Source organism: Mus caroli, unplaced genomic scaffold (genome assembly GCF_978045245.1).
Source record: "Mus caroli unplaced genomic scaffold, Mus_caroli_1 scaffold_3, whole genome shotgun sequence".
Lineage (NCBI taxonomy): Eukaryota > Metazoa > Chordata > Mammalia > Rodentia > Muridae > Mus > Mus caroli.
The window spans coordinates 95526526-95553974 of NW_028227258.1; the positions used below are offsets into that span (position 1 = coordinate 95526526).

The window sequence follows — 27449 nt, forward strand, 5'->3', positions numbered from 1 at the left end:
AGAATTAAGTGTTATGTAAAACTCAACATTAAAGAGTTGGAAGAATTTTCAAAGCAGAGATGATGGCAAAAAAGAGAAAAAAGTGCTGGGGTTATGGAAAAAACAAAACAAAACCAACCCTAGGAAGACTGGAGCACATACAGAAAACAACAGCGTGTTATACACAATAGTTTATATATGTGATAAATAAGAAGCAGAGGTGGACAATGTCAATACAGAAATCCAGAACAGCTAAACATTGTAGGCTTCACTGCAATTAAGCTTCATATGCAATGAGAATTATCTATTTTATTTCCATTACGCTATCGTGAACCCCTAGTTAGATCCTAAAACTATACAGAGCTAACAGAGACAAGAAGCAATCTTTAAATCACTGTGTTTATTCTTTCATTTATCCCATTACTCTTCTGTCTAAAAACTCTCAGTGTCTAAGAACTTCTAAATCCCTTTTTTCTCAATCCCCTCAATACTGTGGTCCTACTCTACTGATGCACATTTTCTACCATTGTCCAAAATAGCCAACTCCTCACACTATCCCTACACTACCCCTGTACGCAAAGCTAGAAATGCAGGAGTGATGCAACACACATTAGTCTGCTCAGGCTGCCACATATACAAAGCAAAGTACCACAGTACACACAAGTTTATTGTCTTGAGTTTTTTTGACTGTAAGTTCAAGATCAAAGTGCCAGACAGTTTGGTTCCCTGTGAGAACTGTTTTCTGTCTTATAAATGGCAACCTTTTCACTATGCCCTCCCATAACACCCTTTGAGCAGAAATGGAAAGATCTCTCTTCCTTCTCTTCTCTTATTAAAGTGTATGTGTCTGTCTGTGTATATGCCACTTATGTGCATGTATCTCAGTGCTGGGGTTACAGGTGGTTATGAACTACACTTTTAGCTGCTGAGCCATCTCTGCAGCCCCTCACTTCCTCCTCTTAAAGGCCAAGAGCATTATCAGATGGAGACCACAAAAACAACCTCACTTAAACCTTCATTACTTCTATAAAAGCCTGATCTACAAACAGACAGAACAGGGGTAGAAGTCTTAACAAATTTTGAAAAGACATAAATGCTCAGTCCATACTGAGCACAGCACGTTTGTTCTAAACCTGGATAGTTTGCAACTCCTATTCTTCCCTCTTCAAATACTTCCACCATCATCCAGAGAATGAGAAGCTGCAGCCAGAAACAAATACAAGAGACATGAGTGAAGCTACACTCAACAACCCAGCTCCTATAAACCCATGAGATAATGACAGCTAGATGAGCAGGGTCCAATGAGAAAAGAGAGCTGCCATCTGAAGCCAGGAGAACTGGAGAACCCAGGGAAGTGAAGCTCCTGCTGCTCCGAGCCATGGACCTGGGAGGAGCTGGACCAGCGTGAGTACTCCTGCACTTACCTTCTGGTTCTGCTTTTTGACCGAGACCTTTGAACTCTATAGGGTTTCCCTCGGCCCCTGGAACGACTGCGACTTCTTTTCCTTCTGGAGCCATAAGAAGAGCTGCTGCTTGATCTGCGCCTGCGTCTGAAACAAACCATAATCAAGCATCGCTGCAGTCAGAGTTTTAGTTGTAAGTATTAAAAAGAAAACTAAGCCTGTCTTATCCTTGTGTTTCATTCTTTCCTCAATGAAAACAGAATAAATAAGCCAGGACTCAAAGGGAGGGACCTTAGATGAAATGCTCAACAGTAGGGAGAGGGAACTTATAGAGCCTGCCACCAGCAAAGGCAGGACATCAAGAGAGGGATGGGGTTCCCATCCCACAGTCACATTTCTGACCCATAATTGTTCCTGTCTGAAAGAATTACAGGGATGGAAATGGAGAGGAGCCTGAGGAAAAGAAGGTCCAGCAATAGGCCCAAAGTGGGATCCAGCTCAAGGGGAGGTCCAAGGCCTGACACTATTACTGAGGCTGTAGAGCACTCACAAAAAGGAACCTAACATGACTGCCCTCTGAAAGACCCAACAAGCAGCTGAAAGAGTCAGATGCAGATATTTGTACCCAACCAATGGACAGAAGCAGCTGAGCCCTGTTGTTGAATTAGGGAAGGCTGAAAGAAGCTGAGGAGAAGAGCGACCCTGTAGGAGGACCAGCAGTCTCAATTAATCTGGACCCCTGAGATCTTTCAAACACTGAACCACCAAACAGACAGCATACACCAGTTGATATGAGGCCCCCCAACACACATACAGTAGAGGACTTCCTGATCTGTGTTCATTCAGAGATGATGCACCTAACCCTCAAGAGACTGGAGGCCCCAAGGAGTTTAGAGGTCAGGTGAGGGCGGGGGCAGCCACATGGAGACGGGGTTCGGTGGGGAGGAGGTGGGGTGGGGAATGGAATATGGAGTGTAAAAATAAATTAAAAATAAAATTAAAATAAATAAATAAATAAATAAATGGTTATGGATCTCCAACAGCCAGACAGATGACTCACAGATGGACTAGCAACAAGACATTATGGGTCACAGTAGTATCTAATCTTTCCAAATATCATCAAATAATGCAAGAACAATACCAATTTCTACTTGCCTACATAGAGAGACAAAGGATGATAAGCCTGCCTGATAAGAAGAAAATGGGGGGGTGGAGAAACCCAATGGGGTTGGGAACCTAAGAACCTAACTACTCAAAGAAAATTATTTGATCCAATAAAATTAAAATACAAAAATTGATGGCTTCTCAAGAACTGCTGTATAATACAAATGAGCTAGCTGGTCCTGGTGGTGAAGGCAATGAGTGAGCTGGCCCTGGAGGCAGGAGAACAGGAGAGCTGGCCCTGTGCCTTGGTGGCTTTGATGCTGGGTGAGCTAGCTCAGGTAATCCATTAGAACTTGCCCTAGGAGCATGGGTGTGGGAGAGATGGCAGGCTCACCGACTCAGCTACCACCCAGGCCCAGATCCTGGGCTCTGAGTTGGTCTATCCCAACAACTCCCCTATCTATGAACTGTTAGAGAATGTGAAGGGGCTAGTCCTGAAGATCCAAATTACAGGATCTCCATGACACAGGGCAACAACAGGATGTCCAAAAGGAGTCCTGGGGAGGACCCAATATTGATAGTATAACAGAAGTCAGAGGCCTCGAACCAGACCAATGACTCATTGCAGTGAGTATTTGTGAGTGGACAAAAGGGTATACTATGTGACATTGTGACATACTATAACTTCCATGACAAGATTTTTTGGGCTTTGTTTTTGGTGGGTTCTTTTGTTTGTTTTATTTCTATTCTTATTTTTTACTTGCTTTTGGGAGAAAGGTTGCAAAGGTAGAGAACAGACATGAAGGGACAGGGAGATAAGTGGGATTAGGGTGCATGACAGGAAATTCACAAAAAAACAATAAAAAGTTAAAATAGCAACAACAACAATGCTATCCAGACAATGGAACAAATTATGAGCATTGACCTTCTCTCATAAGAATGCGAGCGAAGCTGGCGGTCTCTAGACCAGGACCTTGAGTCGGACCTGGGCCTCCTCCCACCCTTCTTGCGGCTGTATGTCCTGCTGTCTGAAGAGCTGCTTGAAGAGGAGCGCCTCCGGTGTTTCTTTTTTCTCTTGCTTCTGCTTTCCTCTTCAGTGTCTGAAGACCGGCGTCCCATTTCTGTAAGAGTACAATAAAGAAAATTCCTAACTTAGTAACACAACAAACGAAATTCAAAATACAAAATTTTAAACTTTTTAGGAAAAAACTTAACTATGCCCCTTAAGTTGGCTGTAAACTCCTGGATGCAACGGATTTTTCTCCCACGCCTCTAGAGCAGCTAGAACTATTGGCGTGTACCACCATACCCCCATACCCAGCTACATCTCAAGACTTTTTAAACTAACATGTGCTTGGCTCTTTTTACTAGCCCTGTTTAACACAATCTTCTAGCACATCAGTGTCCTTTTTACACATGCTGACCAACTTACATTTGCACCAATCCTAAAGAAAGCTCATTATATCAATTTCTGGACAGTTCAAGTTGTTCTCATCATTAACTATATGACATTTTGTTTAGTAATTAACCATCTAATCCTCCATTTTTATACTCTCTGAAGATGAAAGGCATTTTAGAGTTATATTTTCCAAGCTGAGTTCTAAATATTTAAAGGTTTTTTTGATATTTTATTTATTTTTAGGTATATAAATGTTTGCCTGAACATATGTCTGTTTACCACATGAATCAAGTGCCCATGGAGGCCAAAGACAGTTAACAGATCCCCTGGAACTGGAGTCACAAATGGTTGCGAGCCACCACGTGGGTGCTAGGAATTGAACCCAGGTCCTCTGGAAGATCTATGCTCTAACTGCTGAGCCATCTCTATACACCCTGAGTTCTACAGAGAAAAACTCATCAGTCATTATGGAAGCATGAGATGAAACAATGCACTACTGTCATCCACTTGTGAAACCGAGAGAAGTAATGTCAACTGAAGTTCCAAACTTGATGGTTATTGAGCAGTCAACCAGCTCTTTACACACAGCTAGCTTGGTGTGAGTCTTTTAGAAATCATTCAGCAATTTAATTTAAAAAAAAAAAATGTTGATGCTTTTTTGACAGCATAATACTACTTCTAGAAATATATCTGAAATTTTTATTAAACAAAAGATAAATGCACGGGCTTGGTACGTAACTTAGTTGGAAAACTGCTTGTCTAGCCAGTAAGAAGCAGTAGGTTCTCCAGCACTGCATAGTCTCTGAGTGTTGGTGCAGGCCTATAATCCAGCACTTGGGAGGTGGAGGCAGAGAATTACAAGTTTAAGATCCTCCTCAGCTACAGAGATAGAGACCAAGGCTAGCTAGTCTGGGATACACAATCCTGTCTTGAAGGAGGAAGGAAGGAAGGAAGGAAGGAAGGAAGGAAGGAAGGAAGGAAGGAAGGAAGGAAGGAAATTATGAAGGCCTTATTACAGCAGCATCATTATTATTGTTGTTATATATGGAGAAGCTATAAGAAAACATGTACACAGAAATAAAAATTAAAATGAACGTGTAGTAATATTACTTGAAAAACAAAAAAGGAGAATAACTCCTTCTAAGGATTTCCAAATGCAAGAATGATTCAGAATGCTTCCCTCTAAAAGAAAACAACAGCTCCTTCTAGACCCAACCACAAGCAGGCATAATAGCATAACTGAATGTGGCTAATGAGAATCAACCACACCTGAGCAGATACAGTAACACGTACCCCACCATAAACCCAGTCTCCACCCAGCATCACAACAGTCAAAACTGCCCTTGTCTGCATGATGGATACTGCATAGAAGGGTAGCCCCAAAATAACCAGTGCCACAGCCCAGGATCTACATTTTGCTTTCTTTTTCCCTCTTTTGCTTTTTGCTTTTGTTTAGTAAAGACAGGTTCTCACTATGTCACCCCAGGTGGCCTGCAACTCACAATGTAGACCATACTGGCCTGTAACTCTCAAAGAGATCCATAGGCCTCTACCTCCAAGTGCCAGGATTAAAGGAGGTTCTACCACTAGCAGCTTCAACTTTGCTTTCAGTACTTTGATCTGAATTCCTAAGCCCTCCTCGCCAGAGGTAAGTAACAGTACTAAACTGTAATTGAAATAAATATAGTTTCAAAATAGAAAACGTAACTTTTCTGAAGACTTTCTACGTAGTTATGTTTCTAATATAAAAAAGAAAAAAACAAAAATAATGTCAGATTTTAATATTTAGGAATTAGCTAATCAGAGCCTGTGTTACTATAAGGAAGCCTCGAGTTTCTCATGTGCAATACTTTCTTGATAAAGTACTAGTTAACTTAAAACATCATAAATAAAAAACAGAGATTAATTCTAAGCAATAATTTAAATCAAATGTCATAACTTCCTTTAGTAATTATTCAAAATAAGTTAAATATGACCATATGCAAAATAATGTATTAAATTACTGATTTGTTTGAGAATTTTTAGATAATCCAGGACCCCTGAGGGGATTTCAGTGTTAATATTTCTATTAGGACAAATTCAAAACATTAAAAATATTTACCTAGAACCAGAGTTAAAGATTTGTAAATAGAGTTTCTTTACATTATTTTGTTAGTATTGTATTATGTGTACGATGTGTGTGGCCAGGTAAGCACTTAGTGGACATGAGGAGGTGAGGAGAGCACCTCTGGGGAGTTCATTTTCTCCTTTCCCCATGGGTGGTGGGACTCAAAGTCCTCAAGTACTCAAGTCACATGTCCAACACAGTACAATTCTACAGAACTCTGTGAGCCCTTGGGTTTCAAACTTTAAGGAAATCACTAATATCCCTTAGCAAACTTTAAAACTTGAAACCAGCCCTGAATTAAAAATTTGTGTGTGTGTGTGTGTGTGTGTGCATGTCTATAAAGTACACAGCTACATATAGTCAAATACATATACACACATATATAATACATTTATAGGTTTATATGTATGTATGTATTACATCTGCATTAAATATCCCTGCATATGTATATAATTTTAAGTATAAAAAATACCCAATTTAGTGATGATAATATTTTCTTATTTCTTGGTTCTTTCTGTCTTTTTTCTTTGTTTTGTTTTCACCTTAAGAATTTACACAAACTGGCATGTGTGGTAGGTAGTATACATTTTTAATAGACAATCAGGAGGCAGAAGCAGGTAGATCTCTGTGAGTTTGAGCCCAGCCTAATTTGCATAACACCACCGTTCAGGTCACCAGGGGCACTGCAGAAGAGCAACTGTGTCTCAAGAGCAAAACAAAAAATGCATTAAGTTTTCTTTTCCACATTTAAACTAAAATGGTTTTTTATTAGGTCTTTTATACTCTCATTCAAAAATACTGAAACGCCAGGATTTTATATTCTTATTTAAAAAGTTCCAGACATAGTGGCACAAAACCTGTAATCCCAGCATTTGGGAGATAGAGGCACAAGGATTTCCACAAATTGGAGGCTAGCCAGGACTAACATAAACAAATAAATAAATCTGGAGAACCACTAAAGAAAGACAAAAGTAAGTTCACAAGGATGAAGGAGCTAGAAGACATCTCAACAGTGGTGATGCAGAGCTGGCTTCAACTCCAGCACATGGGAGGTAGGCAGAGCTCTGGGGGTTCAAGGACACTCTGGTCTACACAGCTGGTTCCAGGACTAGACAAAGAAACAAAAACAAACAAACAAACATGCAAAAATAACAAGAAAGAGGTGAGGGGAGGGAGAGAGGAAGGGAGGGAAGGAAGGAGGGAACTAGAAGACAACAGGGAACAGCAGACAAGATGAATTGATGACATTTTAGCAAATGAAAAACTGATGGACCCAGAACTACAAAAATTGAATACTAAGCAACTTGCAGATAATTTCAACAAGAAAAAAGCCATCTCATGCAACAAAAATCACAATGAATCAAGAATCTGAACATCAGATACCACACAGGTGCAGTAGGGTATGAAGCTAAGCACACAGAAGTGATTGAATTTCTGTACAAGAAATATTGTCCAGTTCCCTTCGCCATGCTCTCTGGCCAGGTGATTAGCCCTCTCCAACTCCAGCAGGGCAGTGGTATATTGAATGGGGAGCACAAGGGCTAAGAGTTCACTTTCAAAAAAAGCAGGGAAGGCCCAGCGATACCAAACTAAAACTACAGCCAAATGTACATCCTTGGATGGCAATAAGATCTCTATAAAAAGTGAACAGTACCCAACGGTCCCAGGAAGAGATGGCAAACTCCCACCTACCCACCCTGTAACACAGGCCACAGCTGACAAGTTCACACAGTAAACGTTTTTCTATAAAGTTCCTCTCTGTTAACCTTTTAGAAAATACACAGGGCTGGAGAGATGGCTCAGTGGTTAAGAGCACCGACTGCTCTTCTGAAGGTCCTGAGTTCAAATCCCAGCAATCACATGGTGGCTCACAACCATCTGTAATGACATTTGACGCCCTCTTCTGGTACATCTGAAGACAGCTACAGTGTACTTAAATATAATAATAAATCAAAAAAAAGAAAGAAAGAAAGAAAGAAAGAAAGAAAGAAAGAAAGAAAGAAAGAAAGAAAGAAAGAAAGAAAATACACAAAAGAGAGCCAAATAGGCAAAGACGCCTCCGTGAGGAGGACAAGGAAGACTAGCTCGGTGTTCAGCACATTGCTGGAGTCTGTGAGGCACTGGATGAAGGACGCAGCACATACAGCAAATCTACACAACAGCCAGAAAGTAGAAAACAGAAAAACAAGCAGCTCAGAGTAAAGTGGAAACATACAGAGAAAAATAACAAAAACTTCTAGAACAAAAACTCATTAATATCTTCAGGTAGGTAATGAAAAGATGTCCCAGCAAGCAATGGGAAACTGTTCCAAGGACAGGAGAGAGCTTCGTTTAAATAAATGACAGACAAGATAGGGTTGGAAAAGGTCAAACACTCACAGAAGGTGAAAGAAAATGAGACAAACATGAAAAATCTGAAAACTTTAAAATAAAAGGAGAGAGAGAGAGCAATCCAGGAAATCCAATATCCAACTGATAAAAATGCCGTTACCAGAAAAAAAGAAAAAAAAAAAAAGAAACAGAAATGAGGGGGAAAAGCATCAAAGGATCTCGAATAAGTAAATAAATAAATAAATAAATAAATAAAATGCATTTCTCCCAAGTACCTAGACAGTAAAATTTTTAAAAATAAACACAGACTAGGGTATAACTTAGGAAAAAAACCTCAAAGACACTAAAGATGTTACCTAGTATACAGAAAGCCCTTTGAACCCAAACAAGGAAAAGCAATAATTATCAGGCACCAAGAATAAAGAGATCTCAGATAATTCCAAAGAGTCACAAAATAAAACAAAGGAAAGCATAATTAAAAGCACAGGTTTTTCAAGTAGCCACAAAGGAAATTCACCTTCCAATTTCTGAAAAACTAATTCCAACTTTAAATCTCTTTCCATTTACCTTACCAAATCAGTGGTCTAGAGTGAGATTAGAAAAAAAGATATTTTTTAGAAATGCAAGTTCTCCTAATGACATCTCATGCTCACCCTTCTTCAGGAAGTTTCCAAAGCAGTGCACTTTTCCAGGAGGAAAGCGAGACACAACAAAGTCGACAGAGTCAAATGGTGAGCAGCCTAACACTCAAGATGGGTGACCACCTCAGGATGAGAGCTAACCTAAGTTAAGAGATACATCAGTGGATAGTATGAAAGTAGTCCTTGCCTTCCAAGGTATTAAATTCTAGTGTATCAACAGCTCCCAAAAGAGAGAGCCCAAGGACCCTTAGAGTCAGGAAATCCAAGAGGTAAAATTATTTTCATTATAATATACAAACATGACCTTTTGTGATGGTCTGAATTTCTGCAGGAATGAAAGCATAAGCAAACTATACTAGGGTCATTACATTCTTTCCTAGTCCCCACCCACTTTACATCCCACTGGAGTCTCAGTAACATTCTTGATAGGGCCAAGAATCTTGCTAAGTGGTAGAAAACTTGCCCAGCTCCTATAAAACCAAGGTTCAATCTCCAGTCTACCAACAGCACACAGCGCGCACACACATACACACACACACACAAAATGTTCTTGGAAACAGAATGAAAATTATGAGATTTATTAAATTTCAATAAACACAATATCTATTATACAGTGAAGAGTGCTGGCTGTCCTAAAAACCTGTGTGACTGAGTTGCAAGCTGAACTAGCTGCTCTTATTATAAAACATGCTTCTTACTGTAAGGCTGCCAACAGATGATCATTTGGCAGCCTTTTTCCCAGACTAAATAAATATAGCCTTTTACAGCGAGGAAAATTAACAGTATTTGTCACCAATTATAAAATGCAGCTCTTCATGGAAAGATCTGAATTTTGGACAGTTTGTATCTGCCTAGTACTCAGATTTCCTTTTTTCTAGGATCAGAGGCAATATTAATAAAAGTGAATGCTTGATATACAATAAAGGATGCCAACATTTGACAGACACATCTAACTCAGTGAACCAGTATTTTCCAATTGCCAAGGCATATCCTTAATAAGGATAAAACAAGCAGTTATTATGTTTCAGAAAACGGGCAATTAGTTTAAGAGAACAAAGGTTCACAGAGGACATGGCAGTTTATAAGTACTTCAGCATAGTGTTTCATTAAATAATGAAAACAGAATCTTTGATCCTGGGTACATGCCCCCTCCTCAATAAAAGGTAGAAAAGTAAAATGGCCGAGTGTGGTGGCACATGCTTACAATCTCATCAGGCTACACAGCAAGTTCAAGACCACCCTGAGCTGCCAGAGACACTGGAAAAAACAAAACAAAAAGTAAAACTGGGATGAACACTATTTAACATACTATGAAATCCAGAAACAGAGAACCATCCAAAGGAATTGTAAAACAGAGGCAAAAATTCAGCTATAACAAGGCAAAATTCAAAAGAAAAAGAATTCTGTCAAAACACCGCTGTTAAGACTGACATATGATGAACTCAGACACTAGGGCACATGCACAGGGCCCACACAGGTCCAAACCAGAAAGGGTACCAGCATCGAGGAGGAGTGCTCCAGAGGTGCTCCCATCCCCAACAAGAAGTCATCTCCAATCAACAATTGCTGGAAAAGGAACAATTAGTTCCCAAGGGTACACAAACCACACTTAAGGGCAGGCTCCATGTCCTGCAGTAGATGGCCAACATAAAACAAACACTGAGATCTTTTTGGAAACTTTTTTTTTTTTGTCTCTTATTGCTTTGTTTGGTCATTTTTGTAAACCATACTGATCTTTTGCTTGTATATTATGGTTTCCAATGTTGAGGTTTTATGAAGTGTGTGTGTGTGTACATTTCTCATGCTTTCTTAGTTTCCTTTTTCTTTGTTTGTTTGTTAGTTTGGGAGATGAGGGAAAAACCATCATCAGAATATACTGTATACAGCCGGGCATGGTGGCACACGCCTTTGATCCCAGCACTCGGGAGGCAGAGGCAGGCGGATTTCTGAGTTCGAGGCCAGCCTGGTCTACAGAGTGAGTTCCAGGACGGCCAGGGCTACACAGAGAAACCCTGTCTGGAAAAACAAAAAACAAAAAACCAGAATATATTGTATACAAATAACATTATTTTCAATTAGAAAAAAACTACTGTTGCAACAACGTTCTGTAGATTATTTAGTGTCTCTTTTTAAACTAACAAATCACAGGACTTCCTTTCCATATTCCGGGAGTGAAACCAGAAGAAAGTTATCTGTAAATGCACTACAACAACCCTACGACAACCCATTCACATCACAACTCTCCACGATGAATATGTAGAGACTGGGTCAGCGAGGCCAATTAACAGACAAGTGCCAGCTGCCTTTGTCTTTTTCAGCTCCAGACATTTTTAGCCTTCTTATTGAACATACCGTCATAAAGTGCTACCTCTTAGCAAGAAATCTCCTTTGCCTGCAAAATATTCATAAACTCTAAGACTGGAGAAGCTCTCAAAGGAGAGCTGCTTTCCCCACATGGTTGTACCTGTCACATCTGCTCCACTCCTTAAAACCTGAAAACTCTACGTAGCTCCTTCACTGGGAGCTTTTACATCTAAGTTCAAAGATGACAACTCGAATACCTTCATATGCCAGCACATGATGTGTGAATTTATTTAACAACCTAGTACTTAGTAGGGACAAAACTGGGCTACTGGTTTTCCCCCCCTCAATAAGCATCTTAAATACAACCCAGAAATTACATTAATAATAACCTAAAATCGAGGGCAGACAACATCCGTTGTAACTCCTGAGAATGGTGAGTTCAGGAGTTAACTATCTGGTCACATGACCAAAAGTCTAGAAGGTAAATTCACAGACTGTTTAAAGTGATGTGTGTATATTTCAAGACAGGAAGGGTTTGTCTAACCATGTATTCTCTCTCCAGCCAACAAGCACCCGATAGACAGGAGAGGGGGTGGGGATTCCGTGCACACTTAGCCACAGCCTCCCCCTCGCTCCGACTACCTGGAGGAGGTGAGAGTGAACCTGGCTAAAAAGGAAGGACGAGAATCCGAGGAATGGCGATCGAGGACCGGGGGCTACCTCTCCACATCAACTCCACACTGTAGGCCAAGCCTGGGGCCTGCGGCCGCTCGCCACCCGCGACCACTCCAGCGACCCCCTCGCCCAGAGCCAGCAGGCTGGGACCCTGCAAGGTGCGGGGCGCATGCGCACGGCTCCAAACCGCACGCCGCGGGCCCCGGCCCAACCTTCGGCGAGCTCCTGGCCACAGACTGCGCCAGGCCCCACGCCGCCTCCCACGGAGCTGGGCCTCGCTACGCCTCCTTCGCGGGCGCCGCCCCCAAGCTCTGGACGCCGGCATCACCTGGCTCGACCTTCGGGTTCGCACCTCCCGACGTGGGGACCTGGAACCCCCTCTTCTAACCACGGCGCCACCGGCGTCCTCAGAACTTGCTTCAATTTAAGCTCAGCGCCTTCCTGGTTCCAGCACCAGGCAGCTTCAGCCGAGCTGTCGAGTGCGTCGATGCAGGCTGCTGGGCCATTAGGAATGCCGAGCGAGTGGATTGTCATGCCGCCAATTTTTTGTTTAATGTTTGTTTTGCGTGTTTGCATAATTGGATTTTCTTATTCCCCAAAAGCAATAAAGGTGGTACTATGGGATGTTACTGCCTTAGTATTCGCCGTTATCGTCACAGATAATCAGCAAACATCTACATCTTAAGAAGTTATGTTTAAGACATCCGCGTAGAGCAAAATTGGTTAGTTCCTGTTGAGCGAGGTGGAAATTCGCCCAACAATAATAAATCATGGGAGTGTGTCTGCATAGAGTCGTGTGTGATTAAATTGTAATGATTTATTTGCAAAAAATACATTAAAATCGGTGTTTTTTTTTTTCCTGCCATGAAGGTGAAGGCATTCACGGATTGGGAGCAATTAGTTTCTCCTATTAAAGAAACTGTTAGATAGGAGGAAGAAATCTGCCCGATGGGAGAAGGTTCCTCTAGAAGAGAAAGTAAATGGGTAGATTTATTAGAAAGAAAGAAAGAGAGAGAGAGAGAGAGAAGTTTCTATTACCGAAATTAAAGAAACGTGGCATTTTCTGTAACATAAAATATTTTCCTTGTATGACTTTTCTTTCATGATTTAGTATAAGGAAACAAAAATGAGGAGATATACAAAATATTAACTTGGATTTCGGCCTACTGTTAGCTAGATACCAAGGTTCAGATTTCCACAGACATTTGAGATGGAACTCACTTCCAGTATAGGTTTATTCCTGGAAAGTAACTGGACCTTAACTGGCCAGTTTTGAGGGACTCTTTTAAAACAAAACTGCAACACTACATGTTTGTTTTAAATAATTCAAAAACTGGGGGAACTCTTGGGGGTCCTGATTATTTTTATATATGTCCATATGCTGTCTCCTGAGTTTTTTTTATATCTGTCCATAGGCTGTCACCTGAGTTTTAAAGTCAATGTTCCTTTCAAAACTTTGACAAAGTAAAATAAAATAAAGGCTTTGAACTGTCTTATCTCAGGAAAATATTTGCTGTTTGGTGAAACACCATACTTCATAGCTTTTATTAATACAATTTCCAAACTTTTAATTTCTTAGAACTGAAACTTCCTAAAAGAGGGACTATTGGGGATGGGGAGAAAGGGAGTGGGGGGATATAAGAGACTAACAGAAGAGGTGTATGTTTCCATATGTGGAAAATTCATAAAGAAAACCATACAATTATATGCTAATAAAATTTTTAAATTAAACTTCCTTTACACAAGTGGGAGATTTATCATTGCTTTATCTACCACCCCTGTAGTTAGAATGAGTCAAGAAGATGAAATAATAGAGAAATCTATTGGTTCAAATTACACGATAATCATGCCTGATCTTTCTCTGGTTACCTTTAAAGTGGTCATCTTTCTAGTACAGAAGATGGCATAAGAGTTTGTATTTAAGTCGTGTGCTTAAAAGGATGAAGAAGCGTCTGGGGGTCTCCTGATCTCTTATCAGGCTTCTAGCAGGGGTTATTTGGGAGGTGTTTATGAATATGTATTTCATCATAGAGGTTGAAAGCTACTGAAACACCATGTCAACTTAGTGGATCCCATTACTAAATGATCTTTTTAAACAGTTTCACAAAAGAGTAAAATTCTGTGATTATTCTCCCAGAATTCCAGTGTTACAGATAGCAGACCAATGCTCAATGTGACATTGCTCCTAAATTCATAGAAGTTAGGAAGTGTTAAGGTTTTGAGTCTTGTGAAATAATAAAAGCAAGAGTTCATCTATGTCGATAATACCTAAATGTTGAATGCAATCGCTGTTAACCAGGTAAAGGTATGCCTTTGTCCTAAAAGCAGGGTGGGAAATGTTCCTAGAAGGAAGGATAATGTCAAAGAAAAAGTAAAGCAACATTTCTGATAAGCTTTATTTTCATGTCCTTTAAATGTGCAATGTAGTTAGTATTACAAGAAGTTATGGAACGTCTTAAATTACACTTAAATTCTCGACTGCGAACCCATTGTGTACCACAATTCTGTGTTCTCTTTACCAATGTTTTAGGTTGTTTTGGTGGAACTTCTGAAATTTTTTGCTAAGTGTGTTTTGTTGTTCTAATCAATAAGTAGAAGATATACATATTAATGGCCTGTAACCGCTTTCATTTTTACTGAGTACTGGATCCAAGAGACCGAAAAACATTATCTTTTCGAATCAAACAAAACTCATTAATATTCAGTATACTGAAAATGCCCCCCCAAACTGCCACTTAAAGAGATATATTTGTTTACATATTCAAGTAAATGTCACATTTCATATGTAAACATTCTTTTGTGTGCCTAAATAAGTATTTGCATAGCTACAAATCACACAGCAAGCCGTGGCTTAGAGGAGACAGCCGTGTCGTCCCCCCCCCCATATAATTAAGAGTTTTTATAAAATAATTGTCAAATATACAGTTTTTAAGTTATAAATCAGAAAGAGAATTGTTTTCCCCCCTCCAACGAGCGAATCTTTTTTTAACAGTCCACGGTAAACAAAAATTAGTCGAGCGACAAGCAACGTCAGTAATTTTTTTCCGCAGAACTCAAAAAGTAGTCATCTTTTGTTTTTCAGAATTAGGAAATCGAACTAGAATGCCCCCCCCAAGATGCTAAATAATTAAGGGCAGGGTGCAGGGAGTTGATAGGAAAAAGGGCAAGAACCCTTAGACCTCATAGAGAAAATCGAAATGGAACTGCGCCTGACCGGGCTGTAAGAAAATACCTTAAGACCGAATCTGGCAGAGAACAGCTGCTCAGGAAACAAGTTAAATCGACCAACCCCTTCTAGCGGGATGTGTCTTTATGGGAGTCAGCTTTGACTCCAAAGTAGTAGAGTGAATTACAGGGACCAGTACTCAGTGAGGCTGGCTGCGCGTTTGGAAGATCCTAAAAGGAGGTGAAGCCTTCCGAGGAGCTGCAGTGAAGCCCCATTCGCAGCAGGCGCGTGAAGCCAGGATGCACCGCTGTGCAGCTGCAGCGGCTTGGAGCAAGAAAGGGTGCAGGAACGGAATACTGGAATGGTTGCTAGGCCTATTAACCATAGAGAGCCCGATACTGGGCCAGAGACCAGGGGTCATCATTGTAGGGTCGAGCAGTTGGGATGCCCACCCAGAGCGAGGCTGTAGGGTCGGGTACTCTCTGAGGATACCCACTGACTCTGATTGCAATGCACTTGTCAGTTTCCTCTTGGCCCCGCCTCCGAGAAGTCTATCCAGTTCCCCAGTGTTTTACTAAGTCGTGACACCAACGCAAAATCCACGCTTAATTAAATTAATTAGGGATTCTTGTCAATCCTGGATTAATGGCCAAGAGCACCAGCGGCCGAGGCTATCAGAAAACCCGACCGCTGAGGACCTGCCTCCTCTCCCCGCCCCCTCTGGTCCCCTGCTCGCCCTCCCTCTCCAGCCCGGTGGACTCCAGCCTGGATCCTCCATCCTCAATATTCATATTCATATTCATTCTCTCTCTCTCTCTCTCTCTCTCTCTCTCTCTCTCTCTCTCTCTCTCTCTCTCTCTCTCTCGTCCCCACTCCCTCTCCTCCCCACCCCAGGTAGTGGCGCTCCTGCTACCCGCGAAGGGGTTCACTAGGAGTTGCGAGGGGAGGTAATTTACTCAGAACAAGAGGCCCGCCTTTAGGAAGTATAAATAGTGAGACTTCAAGAGCTGCGTCGCTATCAGATCTGAACTCTCCGCAGGAAGAATTGTCAAAGATCTTAACATTGAACACGCGCACTCCGGCAGGGAAGCATCAGTTCCCATTTCCCTCTGGCGGCCCCCGCCCCTTCCCTCCTCCCCCCTCTCCCCCTTTACCCCCTCCTTCCTCCTCCTCCTCCTCGTCCTCCTCCTCCTCTTACTTCTTTTTCTCCTTCTACTTCTCCTCTTCTTTCTTCTCCTCTTTTTCTTCTTCCTCCTCCTCCCTCTCCTCCCCCATCCCCCTGCCCCATTGATGTGTTATTATTGGGGGGGCTGGAGCAGTAAAAAAAGAAGGAGGAAAAAAAGAGCGGGGCTCGGCAGGGAGAGCTTGAGCGCGAGGTTGACCGGCGGCGGCAGCGGCCGCGATGGAAGAACTTACGGCGTTCGTCTCCAAGTCTTTTGACCAGAAAGTGAAGGAGAAGAAGGAGGCCATCACGTACCGGGAGGTGCTAGAGAGCGGACCGCTGCGCGGGGCCAAAGAGCCCGGCTGCGTCGAGCCGGGCCGCGACGACCGCAGCAGCCCGGCAGTCCGGGCGGCCGGCGGAGGCGGCGGCGCGGGAGGAGGCGGAGGCGGAGGCGGAGGAGGCGGAGGAGGTGCTGGAGGAGGAGGAGCAGGCGGAGGAGCTGGAGGAGGGCGCTCTCCCGTCCGGGAGCTGGACATGGGAGCCGCGGAGCGGAGCAGGGAGCCCGGCAGCCCGCGGCTGACGGAGGGTAACGGCCTGCCCCCGGCCGCGGTTCCCCCTTACTGCCTTCCCCTATCCTCGGGGCGGGAGAGGACCCGGGACCCGAGCAGGAGGAGGGAGGCATCGCAGAGGGCCCTGGACCCCAGCTTTGGGAGATACGGGGATAGTGGAGGGGTAGGAGGCCAGACTGCTCCGTCGTGGGTGGGGTCCTCGCGTGGGGGAGGGCGTGGGGTTTCGCGCACCCTTCTCTGTTGCTCCGGTTGCACCGAAATATGTTTTTCGCGAGCGGGAGGATGGGGCCGCGCTGCGGGACGACGAAGTTTGTGTGGCCCGCGGCGAGAAGGGGTGCGGCAGGGGCTCACTAGGAGGCCGGTTGTAACTAGCCAGTGGTCCCGAGTTTGCCAGAACCCCTTTCCTAGGCCTAAAGGAGAGAAGGGGAGGGGAGAGAAAGAGAAGAGCCACACGACGTTGCCCCTTCTTTAGATTTGCCATCAAAACCACTGTAACTCTGCAAAGCCCCTAAATCTCCGGATCTTGGGGACCAAACTTCACATTCTTATTGAACTGTTAAGGTAGGAGCCAGCCAAAGGTACAGGCCAAGGTGATTCCCTCTCGGTGGAGGCATTGAGGAGTGGGGGGCGGGGGACGACTACGAGGACACTATATACACAATTTCTTTACTGGCTAGAATCGTGCAGTACTTTAGGAGAGAGAGAGAGAGAGAGAGAGAGAGAGAGAGAGAGAGAGAGAGAGAGAGAGAGAGAGAGAGAGAGAGAGAGAGAGAGAGTCTTTTGGAGCCAGCAGTGTTAGAAAAAGGCTTTATCTAACCGGTGAAGCGTCCATCAACTCAAAGTTAAAAATTAATTTGGCACTCGGTACTGCAGTAACTGGTGTGCTGCCATATTTTTCCAATTAAGAAAATATGTGGCATGCGTAGAATCACAAATTTAAGCAAGCAATTAACTTGTTTATAACACGGTCTGTTCCTGTTTAGGCCATTAAGTGGAAAGTTGGGGGCCAAAGAGACATTATATTAAGTCTATTAATCAACTTGAAATTTGGACTTGTTTCCCTTTGAAGCCCCTAAACTTTGAGGGGAATCTACTCTGTGGGTGACAACAGACAAAGCCAGTCCACCTTCCCATCTGAAGAATATATGTTCGTGTTTAAATTTTACTAAGATGTTAGTGAGATTGTCGTAGTAATGTTTTCTATTACATTGACCCCTAATGTTTGCTGTGACCTTATCTACTTCCTTCCCGGAGGAAGAACAAACGTCCACAAAATGAACTCTGAGGAGCAGAAATACAGGCAATAAATAAGGTTACTGTACAGAATGCCAAGCTGGGGCGAGATGGGGCGCTTTGCCTTCACCCAGATCCTGGCCGTGTTCCCCTAAAATTAGAACGCGATAGGGTAAAAGGATAAAGGGGCCCTAGAGTAACCCTTCAAGGTTCATAGCTCTGAGACTCGAGTTACATAGCCCTGGCAAGCCTGGGTGAGCCAGTTGCTGGGGTTGTTGATTTCCAAGCTCTGGGCAAGTGTTAATTTCTTTGTAGCTTGGCTCTTTCGACTTAATTTTTTCCCCTCCGTGTTGATCTGGTTCCTGGGTTGGGAGGAATAAAAAATAGCCTCTACTATCTAAACTTAGCTTTGACAGTGGACATCCATCTTCAAATCATGCAGAGGATGAAGGTTGGGTGGACCTTGTATTGATATGGGCCTGACTTTGACTGTCCTCATCGTTGCCTTTTGACATACATATATACCACCCCTCGTGTGGCTCTATTTGCTCACACTGCCAGAGCTCCTATCTTTTACATGGAAGGACAGCAAAGTAGCAAGGAATGTGAGGGGGAAAATGCATATTTTATTAAACATCCGAGCGGCTGGATGCATGAAAAGGTTTTGAACAGCCAATAGAAACCGAGGAATGTTCTGCTTGAACCTGTTGATCTCAGTGGGTTTAAGCCTTTAGGGTCGAGCCTTGGTTTCCACCGGGGAGGGAGAAGGAGAGGACAGATGCAGCGGTGGGTTTTGCTGACCACCAGAGTCTGTCTGATTTGCCGCCTCTACCCTTCTGGCCCAGCGTGGGCGGCCAGTCATCCAGGCCGCCAACATGGCGTGGTTGCCTGTGCCAATTCGACCCGGGTCTGGCAGGGAGCACAGGGACTGCCTAGTTGCTGATGGAACCATCCATAGGGGTTTGGTCCGAGCCCTTGGGTACCCGGGGACGTGGCTTTCGGCGCAGCGCTGTACCAGAATCTCGTTTTCCTGCTGCAACCTTTCAGCGGGCCCAGTTGTTCCTAAATTAGACCAGCAAGTTTGCGGGAGGCAAAGGGCCAGAGGCAGCAGAGGCTGGCGGGACAGCGGAACAGCCCTCTGGGGATAGCTGGCGTGCGAGGCCATCGCGTGGCCTTGCCGCGCCCTTTAACCGAGACCGGGCTCTGGGAGAGGCCCGCGCAGCGCTTTTGATTTCCGTGAGTGCGTGGGTCAGTGAGTGCCATAGGGTCAGGAATGCATTTGGTGTTGACAGAAGAAGGGAAGGGAACAGGTAGTGAGAGGGTAAGCTAAGACCCCAGTTGAGTTGGGTAGCCGCGTGCCCACCTTGTCCCTAGGCAGCTATCCCAGGTCTTCACAGGGATCCCGCGCTCCCAGGGTTTAGGAGTCTCTAGCCTTCTGGAAAAATCTGGTAATGAGATTGTCTTGCTTTTTTTTTCTTCTTGTTCGTCCGTGTGTGTGTGTGTGTGTGTGTGTGTGTGTGTGTGTGTGTGTGTGTGGTGGTGGTGGTGGTGGTGCGTGCTCCGACGCACATGTGGTCCTTCCGTGGTGCCCTCTTCAGTGTCCCCTGAACTGAAGGATCGCAAAGACGATGCGAAAGGGATGGAGGACGAAGGCCAGACCAAAATCAAGCAGAGGCGAAGTCGGACCAATTTTACCCTGGAACAACTCAACGAGCTGGAGAGGCTTTTCGATGAGACCCACTATCCAGACGCTTTCATGCGCGAGGAATTGAGCCAGCGACTGGGGCTCTCTGAGGCCCGAGTACAGGTACCCCCATTGCGAGGAGGTGGAGGCTGGGTCCTGAAAGTAAGAGTGCTATACCTAATGTTTGCAGGCAGCTGCAGGTATCTGGTGTGAGATGAAAAAAAAAAGGGGGGGGGGGGACATCTTTCCTAAAGATCTTATTTTCTAAAATGGGTTTTGATCCCGTAGCCCCTTTCACCCCTAAGCCAACATATGTTCGCTGAAAAAGAAAGCTGTGCTGGGCTTGCTCCCAGAGTTTCTATTAACCACACCCCCTAGCCCCTCGCTGTCTTTAATGTGGTTTAATCCTAATGGGCCTACTTTTATAAGCCTTAAAAAAAAAAAAGCCAAAGAAAACGTTTTATCTCTGAAGCCTTAAAAGTTACAACGAGTATTTTGCTCTCTGGAGTTGGGTTTCGTTGAGGGTCTAGGTTTGCCAAACGGATATACCAATTAGGTTTATGGATGTACAGACTATAAAGAAAATTAGCATCTGTTAAGTGCAAAAATTTACAGTGTACTGCTAGCGGATCGGTCTCTAACTGAGCGAGAAACAGAGGGCATAGAATATGTTTGCCCACCCTTTGTTCCTCCACTTAACCAACGCAAAGAACCTGAACCCATGAAAACTCCATTTTAAAACAACATACACATCGTATTATTGATGTTTGCAAAGCCTGGCCTTCAGAATATCACTTGGGGTCAGAACTGCAGCTTTTTTCATTATTGGTGGGGTTGAGGATAATCTAAAGGCGGAATTATAAACACGCATATATATCCTTCCAGCTTTATGGGGAACAAATTTAAACGTTTCAGATTGTATTTCCGCTCAAATAATAAAATTGGGAGAAAATGATGGTCATTATTTGTTTGAACACATGGAGCAGTTTTAGGCTAGAACATCTGCAGCTGTTACAAAGTATCGCTGTAACAGATACTCCCTGGGTCTCTGGGCGGAGAGACCACCATCTGTAAGGAACTATGCACAATTCTTATGGGGCTTCCCCGCATCTTGTAATAGGATCAGGGGGAAAAAACAGAACAGTAACGTGGACAGAGAAAAAAATAATAATAGGCCGCCTTGGTCATCACGACGTCAATCCTAGAGCCTTCCTTTTTTAAGCCCGTTCTGCTTTGCAGCCTGTGCTGAGCTCTCTAGAGACTCCGCAACCCCTTAAAACCGTGATAATTATTGCAGCCGTAAGTAATAGTATCTCCATCCCAGCTCTTCTAGGGGGGAAAAAAGAGTCAAGAAGCCTCAGGCCATGTGAGTCACACAAAGGATGCCACCCTGGCATGAAATCCACCCTTCTATTATACTCAATATCAGGAGGATTTTTGAAGATTTACATTGACTGTGGCACTTGATTTCAAAAACTTACCAGAAAAAGGCTCTGAAGTAATATTTTCCTTTCATGGTTCTTTTAAACATTAATTTGTGAATCAATCAATATGCTGTATTGTGGAAACTGTATTATTGGAGCCTTATTTGAATTTTAAAAAAATCTGTCACACTGATTTGAAAAGTTGGCAAGTTATTTAAGAAGATCATATCCAGTGTCCAGGGATTACTTGATACATCTCCTTTTTGTGGCACACTCTTTTTTTAAAAATGAAGTTTATTACTGCTCTTTTTCCCCCCCTCCTTATACTTTCATTTAAGCTATAGGAGCTATTTCCTGGAATCTTTCCTACTGTCCCAAGCAGTGGCTTTTTCTATAGGAGCAAATTAGATTATCATGATAATGGCACAATTATTCTGTCACTGTGTTATACTCTGCTGCACAGAGGGACAGAGAAAGTCTAAACTTCTTTGTAGTGAGGCTTTTATGACACTAATTACCACCCCCCCCCGTGTCCCTTCCCCCACCAAAATAAGAGTCATTATTTGCTTTACTGTTTGCTTTTTCTTCAAGATGAAGCTAATTAATATTACAGGCTATTACTGAGTCTATTCTTCTTGGGTCTTAACTGGGTAAACATTAAACCCATTATCACATTGGTGTCAGGTACCAGGGAGTGTTTTGGACCCCTGGGACTCTGTAATGTGGAAAGATGAAACCGGAACTAGTAGTAATTTATCAAGGAACAATTTACCTTAAAACGAGTCTAGGAAATCTTTCTATTTTGTTTTTATTTTATTTTCTATTTCTTGATTTACATTTTTTTTATTTTGAAAAGTGAAGCTGGTTTGTACAATTTAACATTTGCTTTTTATTTCCCAAGACTTTCCCAAACACTGCCTCTCCCCCCCCCCCCCGCATTGTACTACTATAATTTAAGATGTTTTGAAATATCACAGTTTATGGTTTTTTTCCCCCCTCAACTTTTAGGTTTGGTTTCAAAATCGAAGAGCTAAGTGTAGAAAACAGGAAAATCAACTTCACAAAGGTATATCTCATAATTCATTTTATCATTAAGTAGAAGTGGGTTTGGGGTATAGTTCTAACTAAGACAAAGAACATCCTAAGGATGACGATGGGACATGATTTAAGAAAAATTTCTGGTCAGTTAATGAAAGTTCTACTACTTAGAAGTAAACTTCAACTTATTTTAATGGTCACAGTAACTTAGAAAAATGACAGTCCAGAAATGACTTGCTACCACTTGGCACCTTGGAAAATTATTTTAGAAATGTTTACCTCACATCTCATGTTTCATCTCCCTTTTTTGGCTTTGTTTTTTTGTTTGCTTTTATAGGTGTCCTTATAGGAGCCGCTAGCCAGTTTGAAGCTTGCAGAGTTGCACCCTATGTCAACGTAGGTGCTTTAAGGATGCCATTTCAGCAGGCAAGTACAACCTAGCTACAAGCTTTTTTTTTTTTTTTTTTTAAGTGTAAAAAGGTCTGGATGTTTGTTTGGACTGCTGAACAGACCCTGTCTCTTTGCTTCAATTGAAGAACCAATTTCAAGACTATATAGAGCACCCACTCCCCTTTTAAAAACCTATACAGTGTCAAGGCCTTGAATATTTAGTCCTTTCTGTCTTCATAGGAGCCTGAGGGGAGCAACCTGTCCTTTAAAAACTGCATTTAAGATGGCACCTGGGGAGAGGAAGAAACAGCCTTTGATTGGGATCTTATCAAATCAAATACAGAGGCTGGTCCAAGGGTGTTGTAAAAGCAATCCTCTAAATATTCATTCTAGATAGTTTTTTTTTTTTAATCCCTTAGTCACATTAAGTGACTCTGGCGGAAGAAAAATACATGCAACTATTCTCAATTCAGACTTATTTTTAAAAAGCTGTCCTAAAAAATAAACAACAAAAAAAAGTTTCATCTCTAATAAAGAGGGAAGACTTGGTCTTCCCAGGGCTGGCTGTCCTACCTCAGAAATCCATTTCTGAGGGAAAAAAAAAAGTCTTTAGAATAACCTTTTAAAAGGAAAGCCTGCAGCAATGATGTAATCCTGGGGAATCCCAGTGTTCTGAACTCCCCACTCTCTAAGATGGAGGGCAGAGTCCTTTCCTTTGCTAGCAACTGTCTGACTGTACCCATCTTCAGCAGGCATCCTTACTCACCAAGGCTGTAATGTCATAGATGAGCTCTCAGTCACCAGTACTCCGGACTGGAGAGACTTCAGGTGATTCTTATCTATTGAGTATTAGAGTTAGAGCCTAGGTCTCCCTCATTGCAAGACTCTTGGATCTTGTTGGAAAGGAATTTGAAAGGAGGATAGTTGTAGAAAGAAAGAGAGCCAGAACTTACTAGGAAGCTGATACTATCTAAGAAGGTAGAGATCTTCAGGCCAGCAAAATCAGCCGCACCTAGAAGGTTGTTAGAAACCTAGTCTGAGTCCCAACAAACTAGACCTGCTGACTCAGAATGTGTATTTAAACATGATTCTCAGGTGATCCCTACGGCAGGAAAAGTTAAGACCTGCAGATTCAATAGCTTCCCTAAACGACAAGAAAAAGTTATATATTTTTGTTTTAGTAGTGTGTCCAGGGGTATGTGACAAAGACAGGAGAGGATGGCAGTCCTTAACCCCAACCTCTCCAAGGTGATGAGGTGGGTGATCCATGGGGCTACATCAAGATCACGAATTCACCCATGCAGTTCCCGAAGGGACCACCTCATTCTTGCAGTCAGGGACTAGAAACCCAAGGAAACATGCTCATCATGACCTGAGGGTAGAGATGGGACACTAGAGTACCAATGTGGTGTCCCAGATTTAGCAAAAAGTCTATAACGTCCTTCTCCAAACAGATACTTTGCCAAATGTTGCTTCCCTGTTGCGCACCCCAATTCTCCCCATAGCCAAGCTGGACGCCTTTAATGTTCTGTTTCTATTCTGTTGTCACCCTAGGATAGTCATTGCAACGTGACGCCCTTGTCCTTTCAGGTTCAGGCGCAGCTGCAGCTGGACAGCGCCGTGGCGCACGCGCACCACCACCTGCATCCGCACCTGGCCGCGCACGCGCCTTACATGATGTTCCCGGCACCGCCCTTCGGACTGCCGCTGGCCACGCTGGCCGCGGACTCGGCCTCGGCCGCCTCGGTGGTGGCCGCCGCTGCCGCCGCCAAGACCACCAGCAAGAACTCCAGCATCGCGGATCTCAGACTGAAAGCTAAAAAGCACGCGGCCGCCCTGGGTCTGTGACGCCGGCGCCAGCGCCACGGTCGGTGGAGCCTCCTAAGCGGCGCGATCCTGCACGCCCTCCGCGACCGGCTTCTCCCGCACCCGCTTCCGACCGTCGCCCAGGCCTGTCCCTTCCCCGCTGACTGCCGCCTTTTCTTTCTGCACCCTGGATCCCCAGGGCGGGACTCTGCGCTGGACCCGGGATCCCACGAGGGCCACCAGCCCAGGGGCTCCTGCCCACCCGTCCTTGGGACTAAAATTCGGCTTTGTAGGAGCGGGTTTGGGGAAGTCTGGATAGAGACTGGACAAAGGAGTGTGGCCACAGTGAGAAGTGGATAGCGCCACAGCTGCGGCGATGGACTCGTTCATAGGAATAAAATCTTGCTAACAGCAAATGAGCAAAAACAAAAAGAATAGAGAACAAACTAGAAAGAAAACGAGAAAGGGAGCTTGTTTCTTATTGCTATTTGGCTGGAATTAGAGAGAGAACGACGAAGCAAAAACAAATCTTAAAATTATTTTGTACATAAAAATACGGAAAAATAACCTGGATGAATCTTGAGAGAAAGGGGGAGGGAGGGATTTACCAACTAAAATGTATGTTTTTTTTTAATGGTCCAAGAAAACAAAACAGAAGGAAGAGGTATACTTATTTAAAGAATTAAGATGGAAAAAAAGCGCAGCTGGGAAGTTCACAGGTTTTGAAGCTGACCTTTTTCTGCGAAGTTCACTTTAATAGGAGACATTTGATAAGAGAGGCGGGCCTCCTTTTACGTTGAATCTGATGCTTTGAGTTTTAAAACACCATGTATGGAAGAGCAAGAAGAGGGAAGACAGTGTGAAAACGAGGAGGGAAAAAAGGACGTTCATACAAAAAAAAGAAAAGAAAAGAAAAAAAAATACCACAGACAGTTATTCCTCTGAGAAATTTACATTACGGCAGAACTGTCCAGACTGCTGACAGTCAATTCTGGTTTGCATGTTACTAGTATTCCATTGATGGTGTCCCCTCCCCTCCCACTCTCACGTGCACTCACTACACTTTCATTCTCAGTATGAAAAGCGTCTGGAAATTGATGTGAATCCATATATAATTTGTCCGGCCTTTGATCCCAAGGGGCAAAGGGAAAAAAAGTGTCATAAGGGAGTAAAATACACTCTGAGTCTTCCAAGAACACGGAGGCTGTTAGGAAATATGGGCAAAGAAAAGAGAAGAGCAAAGAAGTCACGAAGGTACACTGCAGGGCATCGTGATAGGCGCTTTATCTGTTCTCTCCCTTTTTCGTGAATTCCCTCTTGCTAGTTTAAGTCCTATTTGAGGACAATGCTTTATTCCCAACCCACCCCTCCTCTCTATCCTGTCAAATTCACCTTAAACGACACCCAGCTAGGTACAGACACTAGGCTTGTGTATAATATGTTGATAAACACGAACAAAGTTTATTTTGGCTATAATGTGTGAACTAATGGTTGACTTTCAACATTTGCATTTTATCTCACAAAGGTGTATCTATTCAAGTAATCTTTGTTTTTGTTTCAATTCATGTAGCTATTTAAACAGGGATGGGATACCCTGGGCTAAGCAACCTGTAGCCCCAATTCTCTAGCAAGCCTCATTAGAACCCCCTTTAATTTACATGAAAGAGGAAAAGCTCTTCTTACTGAACTTTGGTATGCGTTTGAGCTTTGTAACTATTTGTTCTCCATGAAAACAAAATTATTTATATTTGCCATATTTTTTCTAGTGTATTAAGTTATTTTAAACAAAAGAAGATGCTGTTATGACGTGTTGTCAGTACAAAATGTTTCAGCTCCACTTCTGTTAAACCTTTTAAATAAGTGCCAAGTTATTAACCTAAGACACTTTGCGATCAACTGAATGAAAATAGTATTGTTTCATTTCATGGGGTGCGCGTCATCTTTGTTCTTGTTACTATTAAAATATCCGGGATACTTTCCTTTTTGGTGATATATTCATATATTCTCTCTCTCATATTTTCTCTCTCATATTCTCTCTCTCATATTTTCTCTCTCATATTCTCTCTCTCATATTCTCTCTCTCTCTTCCCCCCCCCCCCCGCCCCAGCGCTACACTGCTCTTAAGTGAAAGTAGCCAAGGAATATTGAAAAGGTGGCCCTGTAGATTCCTAGCACTGAGGGCATCTCCTTCCACCTCACATTTAAATACCTACTATGGAGCCCAGATTATGCTAACCAACAAAACAGAACAGATTAGGAAAACAACAAAGACTAAAATACCCTGCCCAATCTAAAATCTCCTTCACTTTGCTACACTTTCATCCTTAAAGTTTGTTTGGATCATTTTGAGAGAAAGAAAATAATGGTCACGCAACTGCCTTTGGGCTTGTTATATATGGTATTATCAACAATCGATCGCAGATCGCATAACTTCCTGGAGCTGCTGGTTTGGAAGTAGACTCAGGGCAGGAGATGCGTTGAGAAACAAAGCATCCCCCCCCCCGCCCCCTTTCTCAGCCCTATTTGGCGTTAATCGCTCTCTTCCAAAATCTCCGAAGATGGGCTCTTGCCTGCCAATTTGTGTAAAGGCGGGGAGGGGCATGGTGTGTGTGTGCGCGCGCACACAGGATGAAAACCTTGAGACTCAGTCCCAAACAGGCCTGAGTCCGGAACGTCCTTTCTAGCACCTGCCCAGATTCAAGGAGAGGAGCCCCCTGCGGAGGGCCCAGACGTCTTAGCCACCCCTGTTATCACAAGTTGGCAGATAAAATAGTGACCCCCTACGGAGCCCGCAGCACGCTCTGCTTTCCTCCGGGACTCAGCTTGCCTTTGAAGCTGATCCTGAGACTGGAGGTGGGGCAAGAAGTTGATCTGTCCCTTGGCTACTGGGAAGCAGGAGCCTGTCTTGTCATTCCAGCCCAGCCCTGTGGCTTTCTTGGTTGGCGAAGTCGCGGTTAGCTATAGTGTAGTCCTGCTCGCCCCGGCGGCCTCGGAGAGATCCCAGCGGCCCCGGAGAGGTCCCAGAGGCCCGGGA

General features: G+C 43.4%; 2 protein-coding genes across 2 annotated transcripts in view; one reads left to right on the forward strand and one right to left on the reverse strand.

Annotated features, from left to right (window-relative positions):
* The window catches only part of Rsrc1 (arginine and serine rich coiled-coil 1), a 394696-nt gene extending 377743 nt beyond the window's left edge, over nucleotides 1-16953 (reverse strand). The window contains exons 1-3 of the mRNA XM_085836068.1: nucleotides 16587-16953; nucleotides 3412-3607; nucleotides 1404-1529 (exon numbers count right to left, since the gene is read on the reverse strand). Of these exons, the coding sequence (XP_085692194.1) occupies nucleotides 1404-1529; nucleotides 3412-3607; nucleotides 16587-16953 (689 nt within the window). The remainder of the gene's footprint in view (nucleotides 1-1403; nucleotides 1530-3411; nucleotides 3608-16586) is intronic.
* Shox2 (SHOX homeobox 2) lies at nucleotides 16409-26380 on the forward strand. Its single transcript, XM_021158618.2, has 5 exons — nucleotides 16409-16857; nucleotides 19672-19880; nucleotides 22190-22247; nucleotides 22557-22645; nucleotides 24200-26380. Exons 1-5 carry the CDS (start codon nucleotides 16512-16514, stop codon nucleotides 24455-24457), a joined length of 960 nt encoding a protein of 319 aa, XP_021014277.1. The 5' UTR covers nucleotides 16409-16511; the 3' UTR covers nucleotides 24458-26380.
* The last annotated feature ends 1069 nt before the right edge of the window (nucleotides 26381-27449 follow it).